At 50.7% G+C, this 8,669-nt stretch overlaps 2 protein-coding genes across 21 annotated transcripts in view; one reads left to right on the plus strand and one right to left on the minus strand.

The window, feature by feature from the left end:
- The window catches only part of GON4L (gon-4 like), a 102,094-nt gene extending 100,651 nt beyond the window's left edge, over positions 1-1,443 (plus strand). For 11 of the 13 annotated variants that reach the window (XR_006692977.3, XM_073993013.1, XM_005541510.4 and 8 more), the window contains one exon: positions 399-1,443. Coding sequence is in view for 11 of the 13 variants with exons in the window: in XM_073993013.1 (XP_073849114.1) it covers positions 399-812 (414 nt within the window). In the remaining 2 variants the exon portion in view is untranslated. The remainder of the gene's footprint in view (positions 1-398) is intronic. The other 2 variants (XR_001493445.4, XM_015456051.3) reach the window with 1 other exon arrangement.
- On the minus strand, positions 250-5,096 carry MSTO1 (Protein misato homolog 1). 8 transcript variants are annotated; one of them, XM_065532512.2, is made up of 14 exons: positions 4,982-5,096; positions 4,754-4,889; positions 4,197-4,266; positions 4,016-4,091; positions 3,703-3,757; positions 3,479-3,617; positions 3,206-3,323; positions 2,986-3,120; positions 2,730-2,882; positions 2,320-2,451; positions 2,062-2,246; positions 1,731-1,835; positions 1,564-1,640; positions 250-1,235 (listed from the first exon to the last, which is right to left on the minus strand). In XM_065532512.2, exons 1-14 carry the CDS (start codon positions 5,063-5,065, stop codon positions 1,024-1,026), a joined length of 1,677 nt encoding a protein of 558 aa, XP_065388584.1. In that variant the 5' UTR covers positions 5,066-5,096; the 3' UTR covers positions 250-1,023. The 8 variants fall into 8 exon arrangements, with proteins under 8 accessions (XP_065388584.1, XP_045231274.2, XP_045231238.2 ...); XM_045375339.3 differs by having other exon boundaries at positions 250-1,238; XM_045375303.3 differs by having other exon boundaries at positions 1,531-1,640.
- Positions 5,097-8,669: the final 3,573 nt, after the last annotated feature.

Raw genomic sequence — 8,669 nt, forward strand, 5'->3', positions numbered from 1 at the left:
GCTCACTGCAACCTCTGCCTCCCGGGTCCAAGCAATTCTCCTGCCTCAGCCTCCCGAATAGCTGGGATTACAGGCGCCCGCCACCCGACCAATTTTTGTATTTTTAGTAGAGACACGGTTTCACCATGTTGGCCAGGCTGGTCTCAAACTCCTGACCTCAAGTGATCCGCCTGCCTCGGCCTCCCAAAGTGCTGGGATTACAGGTGTGAGCCACCGTGCCGGCCATTCTGTTTTTAGGAGGCGTGTGACTTTGGACAAAACATTTAGCCTCTTGAGTTTCCTTAGCTATAATGACATAGCTCTCCCAACCTTGCTGTGTTGAATACATAAAAGATTTTGCAAATCAATATATAGTGCTTCATAAATGTTAACATGTTACTAAGGATCAGCGAATACAGCCCTTCGCCTTTCTTAGGTCTCCCACCGTTTTCGAGAACTCATGCAGCTCTTCCACACTGCCTGTGAAGCCAGCTCTGAGGATGAGGATGATGCAACCAGTACCAGCAATGCAGACCAGCTGTCTGACCGTGGGGACCTTCTGTCTGAAGAGGAGCTGGATGAATGAGACTCTGGGAATACTTGGGTATCATCTACACAGGACCAAACCCAGCAGGTGCCCTGTCATTAGGCAGGAGGGTAGTTGTACTCCGCTTGTACAGTCCTTGCGCCCAGTTTACAGACCGGGAGAGGAGCCCAGGACGAGGACAAAGGCTGGAGGATGGAGTAGGACCCAGGGGCTCTGCCATCCCAGGCACCATTCAAGGTCTTTTATGAAGACCTTACAGATCTCCTCTGTAAATAGCATCGAGTGAGAGTGGAGCTCAGCTCCTTTCTCTACTTTTTTTTGGTCTGATGGCACATATTTATTGTTCTGTGGTCTAATCACAGTGTTTCTAAATGTAAAAAGTGCATATGTTGGTGTAGCTAGTCCTGCAACATTGAGCTCCTCTGCACGAAGACACTGGGCTCCTGCATCCAGCTGTGTTTATTGCACACTAGCTCCTCTCTCCCACACTGGGAACTTTAGTCCACGAGGCTGTCACCAGCGTGGTAGCACTGGGCCAGGCTTTGTAGCTCCTGCAGGAGCTCTGCTACGTCATCGTGCTCCACTCCAGCATCCATGAAGCTGGCCCAGCGCCGCAAGTCGAGTTTGGTGAGGTCTCTGGCCAAGGCTTCCAGGGTCTGGTGCAGGGACGAAGAGGAACACAGTGCCCCAAACACTGGGATGCTCTCCACTGCTGAGGAGGGAGAGGAAAGAGAGACCTGTAGATGGATGATTATTCTGCCCTGGGACTCTATCAAACCGATAAGGAAGTCCAACCTTAGTAGACTTGATTGTAAACTCAACAAATTTGGTGTACTGTCCCCTTAGTACACCAGTACTCCAGAGGAAGAATGCTTTTCTTGGGAGCCATAGGGTGAATAAAAGAATGTTTAACTGTGGACTTTTTCAGCACTTTTAATCCAGGAACGGAGATAGTAAAAACTCGCCCATACTTGAAATCTCAGTTTTCTTTACCTCCTACATACCTGCTCCCTTGGGGGAACCATCCAGAACCATACCCTGTGGACTGCAGCTTGAGAAGAGGTGGGGGTAAGGAGGAGCCACCCTGTAGGGAGTCAGCAGCAGATGGGAAGAACTGTGGGGGCAGAGAACAGACGCTAAGCGCGTAAGAAGTCACAGGAGGGTTGAGGTTGGCAAGAAGGGCAGGAGCAACCGTTACACTGACCTCATGACTCTAGGCTGCTGCTGTTGTAAATACTGAGCCAAGACTTCTTCCCCAGTGGTACATGCGTGAAGGGAGGAGGGTGGAGGTGTCCCTGGGGTGAGCTGGCTGCCAGAACAAAGCCAAAACCACCATTAGGCTGTGGCAGCATGAATAAGAAACTAAGAATTCTTATGTTTTCAGGCCATCAGCTGGATCCAAAAAAAATTTCTTTTTGCTTCCTTTTTAAGGGGTGGGGAGGGAACAATATCATTAGAATGTCCCAGAGAAATTAGGGGGTAAAGGATATGAAACAAAAATCTGACAAGGGTTCCTAAGGACCAACAGCTCTCACCTCGTGTGGCATGCTCTGTCTATACCCCTCAGCACCACTGACTGGGCAAAGCAACGTGTTCCAGAAGGCTCCCCACATGCAGACAGTGGGGTCCATGGGGTGGCTCCTCCAAACTGCATCAGGGAATCAGGAAGGGACTGGCCTGGAGCCAAGGGGAAAGGAATGGTTGCTCCTGCTGTCACCACCTAAAGAGAAGGAAGAGAACACGTTAGAGGACATTTTCTCAGCACTGACCCAACCCCTCACAAAGCTTCATACCTTTTTCCCACAGAAGCTCAGCATGTCAGCCAGATGAACCATGGAAACTGGAGAGGAACACAGGCGATAAGGAACAGTGACTGTGTCCAGGGCTGTAGCCAGGATGGCACTGCAGTGGAAGGGCAGAGTGGCCTGTAAGAAGACACCAAGAGGGGCACTTGGCCTCAGGCCTGGAAAAGAATGTGTGGAGGCAGAATATTAACACCAGAAAGATCCAGGGGACAAAGCAGGGGTATGTCTGGCCTCTGGCTGGACAAGCATAGGGCACAGGACAGTGTGATCTGAGAGGCCACATCACAGCTGAGTTCAAGCTCGGGCCTCAGGAACAGAGCCAGTAACAGACAGCGGCTGACTGGGAGTATGAGGAGGCCCCGTAGCCTGCTGCAGTCAGAACGAGCACCGAGACTTACATCGTAATGCAGGTAAGGGAAGTTGACAGGTGGCTCAGGTCGCAGGCCCAGGCTCCCACCCAAGGACAAAGGACAGACGAGAGAGCTGTGAGCAGTCAGGTGTACGAGACCAAAAGCTGTGTTTAATAGACGATAGATGTTTCTCTGGGCCTCCTGGTGAAGAAAAAGAGTAGTTTGCATTAAGCAACTCTCCCCCTGGGATTCTCATTTCTCCCTCCCCACCGTGTGACTGCTTACTCCTCCAAGTTCCACTCACCCCACGATGGTAGGGACCAGGTAGCAGGCCCCACGTTATTATTCCCTGCCCTGAATATTCATCTTGTAGCAGCTCTGCCGCCTTCGCGCCTACCCCAGAGAAGCCATCGTGCAGGTCACACAGGATCTGGAAGCCCTGAGCGGAGGTGAGTGATGAAAAATAGTTAGGGAGTAGGATGAGAAGAGCTTCTACCCTGGAGTGCACGTTGCCACGCCGCTACCTGCAAGTAGTCACATTCCTCCACGTAGAAGTGCAGCCTGTCCTCCAGCTCTTCCTGGTACTTGGGTTCCTTTAGGACACTTTCCCCTTGGCCAAAAGCTTCCAGCCGACCTGCTTCCCTGCCACAAGTAAACACAATCCAAGACTTACATCTCTTCCCTCAGCTCCTCAACCTCTTGTCCTGGGGGAGGGCAGGGAAGATGGCCTCAAGAGCCTCATCCTGCATTGGTGGGGACCCACGTTTCTTGCCTCACAGCCTCTGGGGTCCCCATACCCATCATGGTTGTACTTCTGAATCATACAGATGCTCCGGGGATGGAGATGGACTCTGAGGAAGTCTGACCAGACCCTGATGCTGGCCTCTGTAGGGATAAGTGGTTTTGGAGTTGTAGCGGTGGTGAGTGGTGGGGAACCTGAAGACAAACAGAGGAAATGTACCTTTTTCCATGTTTCTGCTCTACCCAGACCCGCATCCATCAGTATCTGGAGAAGTCTCACCTTTGCCATTGGGAATGGATTTGACCCTCCAAACACCATCACTACTCAGCACTCCCTGGGAGGGGTGAAGAAAAATCTACATTTAGTTCCGGGCAGTTTAGAGATAAAGGCTGGTTCATCCTTCTTGAGTTGGCTGGCCACACCGCACAGCCTCCTTTCTGTTCACCGAGTCGTGGTCCTTAGGAAAAGAAGTGCTTTTTCCCAAAATATCATTCTAGGACATTTAAAGTGATTAAAATCCCCTTTTACCTGCCCCTATGGAGGCCCTCGGGTTGTAGCACTGGGTTAAAAAGTTCAGGGCAGAGGCCCTCACCTCTGCACTCAGAAAGTCCTGGAGATAAGGGTTCTTGGGACAGAGTTCCTCTTTGTGTGTGGTGAGCTTCCCCTGCCTGAAAGAGATTGGAGATTGATCAAAGAAACCTCACTCTGATGAGTTCTCCTGCGTTCTATGTACATACATGTTCCCCCCCCTTATCCACACATCAATTACACACCATGCTATTGCAGCATCCAACTGTTTGTCCCTGTAGAGTCCACCTTCCTCTTTTAGGGAGCTCAAACTACCTGTACAGAAATAACAGAGAAAGTTAGGTCAAAGCCTGGGGCGCCCTCCCCGTCTAGCTAACCTTCCTCTGATCACCTGACAACCTGCTGTCACCATCTCTCCAGCACTTGGCTCTTCCAAGCTTTCTGGGATATACACTAGTTCGGGCAGGGGAACCTTGGCCTAGGAGAATCCAGATTCCATCTCTCCGTTCTCAGCTTAGTCATTAGCTGTGGAACGGGGGCAACAACCACATCCAAGGGTCCGACAGGAGTGCTGTAGTTCAAGTCCTCTGTCTCTAGGGCCTAGCAGCCTATTCCCGAGATGGCTCTTGAGCAAAATAAAGTTTTGCCGTCCTGCGCCTCTCGGGTGCTGGCATGCTGTGCTCAGCTCATCTCCAGTCCTTGAGCTCAGTAAGGTGGGAGGGTCTTGAAGATAACGGCAGCGCAAGCGCTCGGCTCGCGGAAGGGAAACACAGGGCACGGGCTGACGCTGCCACCACCTCACCCTTCAGATCCATGAGGATGAGTCGCGGCGTGCAGGTATCCTGGCCGTGCAGCGTCCGGCCCGTACGATACAGGACATCGGGGCACAGCTCTCCCGGCGACTCCTTGGCATCGGTTGCTCGGCCCAGCGCAGCATCCTGGGGAAGCAGAGAGGACGAGGCAGGCCGGCTGAACGTCGGGACTGTAGATCCCGAAGGGCTCCTCGGGGGCAGCTGCCGGCCGACCTCACCTGCTGGTTCCACCAGTGCGCGCCCACGAAACCGGCAAAGTGTCCCAACTGCAGGGTGAGCACTTCCCGGGCCCCGCCCGCCATACTGCGCGGCTCCAAGGGACCGCAGCGACCCAGCCCCGCCGCTCGCTGCTCCTAGCCGATTGGCTTAGCAGGCGCGTGGGCGGGTGTCATTCTCGGCGACCTATTGGTCCGCAAACACATCCTTTTCTATTGGAGAAACGATTCGCCGATTCCTGCCTCTTCCGAGACGTGGCGCAGTCCGGCTTCTCTGTGGTTGCCTGCGAGGGGCGGGGTCCACGGGCCACGCCGTTGCTCCTGCTCCACGTTGGAGCGGGCTGGGCGCTGCCTCGGCTGCTGAAGGGGCCGCCCGGTCGCGGGCCGCGGAACGCTCTTCCTCGTACTTCCCCTGAGGTCTTACCCTTCTCACAGATCTCCGCTGGCTGATAGCTCCCCGGGCAAAAATAAAACCTCCCCAGAAAAGCGGAAGCTCCCCTAAAGCCTCCCATGCCCTCTCATGTCTTCAGAAGTCACGCGGATCACGACTAATACCCTGTGGACTGGCCTAGCTATCATATCTCTATCATTTACATGTATTTATCTGTCTCTGGTATCTAATACCTTATGTAAATAGAGTCTGTATCTGTTGGTCTCTTTTGTTCAATATGGTTTATGTAATTTATATTTTTGCATATATCTATATTTTTCATCGCTGCACCACCACTGATCTATTCTAAAGAAAGAATATATTCTGCTGATAATAGCTTTTGGGATTGTTTCCTATTTTGGGCTATTAGGCACTATGATTAACATCCTTGTGTATATTTAGAAAGATAAAGCAAATATTGGCCCGGCGCTAAGCCTCATGCCTGCATTCCCCGGTTTTGGGAGGCTGAGGCAGGAGGATCGCTTGAGTCCTGAAATTCCAGACTGGGCAACCTAGTGAGACACCCGCCCCCGACGCCCTATAAAATAATTTTTCAAAAAGCCAGGCAGCTCACATCTGTAGTCCCAACTGGAGGCTGAGGTGGGAGGATTGCTTGGGCCCAAAAATTCGAGGCTACAGTGACCTATGATCACACTACTGCACTCCTGTCTGGGTGACAGAGCGAGACCCTGTCTCAGAAAAAAAAAAAAAAAAAAAAAAAAAAGCCAGGCGCGGTGGCTCAAGCCTGTAATCCCAGCACTCTGGGAGACTGAGCTGGGCGGACCACCTGAGGTCGAGAGTTCTAGACCAACTTGGTCAACATAGTGAAACCCCGTCTCTACTAAAAATACAAAAATTAGTTGGGCATGGTGATTGGCACCTGTAATCCCAGCTACTCCGGAGGCTGAGGCAGGAGAATCACTTGAACCCGGGAGGCGGAGATTGCAGTGAGCTGAGATAGCACCACTGCACTCCAATCTGGGCGACAGATCAAGACTCCGTCTGAAAATAAAAAATAAAATCTGAGACTCTCTTGTCTATTCTGAGCTCTTTGTAATTCCACATTTATTTAGTCTTATTTGTTTATTTAGAGACAGGGTCTCACTCTCTTGCCCAGGCTGGAGTGCAGTGGTGCAATCTTAGCTCACTGCAGCCTCAACCTCTTGGGCTGAAGCGATTCTCCCACCGCAGCCTCCCACGTAGCTGCAATTACAGGCATGGGCCACCACACTGGCTAATTTGTATTTTTTGTACTTATGGGGTTTCACCATCTTGCCCAGGCTGGTCTCAAACTCCTGAGCTCAAGCGATCTGCTCACCTCGGCCTCTGAAAGTGTTGGGATTACAGGTGTGAGGCACTGTGCGCAGCTACCATTTCACTTATAAGTATGATGTGGGCTGAAAAGTTTCTGTAGGTACTCTGGCAGTTTAAGGAAGTTCTGTATTCCTGTTTTGCTAAGAATTTTGGTCATTAATAGATTTGAATGTTTTTTCAGCTTTCTCCGCACTGAGATAATTACATTATTTTATCCTTCCTTTGTTGCACTAATGAATACTTTACATCGTCTGATTTTCTTTTTTTTTTTTTTTTTTTTTTTTTTGAGACGGAGTCTCGCTCTGTCACCCAGGCTGGAGTGCAGTGGCCGGATCTCAGCTCACTGCAAGCTCCGCCTCCCGGGTTCACGCCATTCTCCTGCCTCAGCCTCCCGAGTAGCTGGGACTACAGGCGCCTGCCACCACGCCCGGCTAAGTTTTTTGTATTTTTAGTAGAGACGGGGTTTCACTGTGTTAGCCAGGATGGTCTTGATCTCCTGACCTCGTGATCCGCCCGTCTCGGCCTCCCAAAGTGCTGGGATTACGGGCTTGAGCCACCTCGCCCGGCCCATCGTCTGATTTTCATGTAATACTATCTTGCATTCCTAAAATTATCCCAAACTCATTTATGTTGATTATCCTTTTAAAATATTGGATCTGGGTTTGGCGTAGTGGCTCATGCCTGTAATCCCAGCACTTTGGGAGGCTGAGGCAGGTGGATCACCTGAGGTCAGGAGTTCAAGACCAGCCTGGCCAACGTGACAAACCCCCTCTCTTCTAAAAACACAAAAATTAGCCAGAGTGTCGTTCTGTCACCCAGACTGGAGGGCAATGGCACGATCTCAGCTCACTGCAACCTCCACTTCCCAGGTTCAAGTGATTCTCCTGCCTCAGACACCCGAGTAGCTGGGACTACAGGCACGCGCCACCACACCTGGCTCATTTTTGTATTCTTAGTAGAGACAGGGTTTCACTATGTTGGCCAGGCTGGTCTCGAATTCCTGACCTCGTGATCTGCCAGCCTCAGTCTCCCAAAGTGCTGGGATTACAGGCGTAAGCCACTGCACCTGGCCAATTTTAATATTTTTAAATATTTAATATTTTTTAAAAATATTTTTTTGAGATAGGATCTCACTTTGTCACTCAAGCTGGAGTGCAGTGGCACAAACACGGCTCACTGCAACTTCGACCTCTTGGGCTCAAGCCATCCTCCCACCTCAGCCCCCCAAGTAGCTGGGACTACAGGTGTGCGCCATCACGAATCCAGCTAATTTTTGCTTTTTTTTTTTTTTTCTTGAGACGGAGTCTCGCTCTGTCACCCAGGCTGGAGTGCAGTGGTGTGATCTCAGCTCACTGCAACTTCCACCTCCTGGGTTCAAGCAATCTCCCTGCCTCAGCCTCCCGAGTAGCTGGGATTACAGGTGCCTGCCACCACGCCCAGCTAATTTTTGTACTTTTTAGCAGAGACAGGATTTTGCCATGTTGGCCAGGCTGGTCTTGAACTCCTGACCTCAAGTGATCTGCCTGCTTTAGCCTCCAAAAGTGCTGGGATTACAGACGTGAGCCACTGCGCCCGGTCAATTTTTGCATTTTTGGTGGAGATGAGGTTTCACTATGGTGCCCAGGCTGGTCTTGAAGTCCTGGGCTCAAGGAATCCTCCTGCCTTGGCCTCCCAAAGTGCTGGGATTACAGGCCTGAGTCACCGTGCCCTGCCAGCCAGTATTTTCAATGTACAAAATTTTTGTTTAAGTTTGTGTTTAGTAATTTCACAATCGTTTAATTTGAATTTCTCAATTCCATTCTGATTTATTTTCTTGACCAATGGGCACATCAGAAAAGTATGTTTTTATTTCCAGACATGTGAGTTTCTACTTCTCTTTTGGTTTCTGGTTTCTACCTTAAATTGTATTAGAATCAGAGTACACGGCTGTATGATTTAAATTCTTTG

This window comes from Macaca fascicularis, chromosome 1 (genome assembly GCF_037993035.2).
Source record: "Macaca fascicularis isolate 582-1 chromosome 1, T2T-MFA8v1.1".
NCBI lineage: Eukaryota > Metazoa > Chordata > Mammalia > Primates > Cercopithecidae > Macaca > Macaca fascicularis.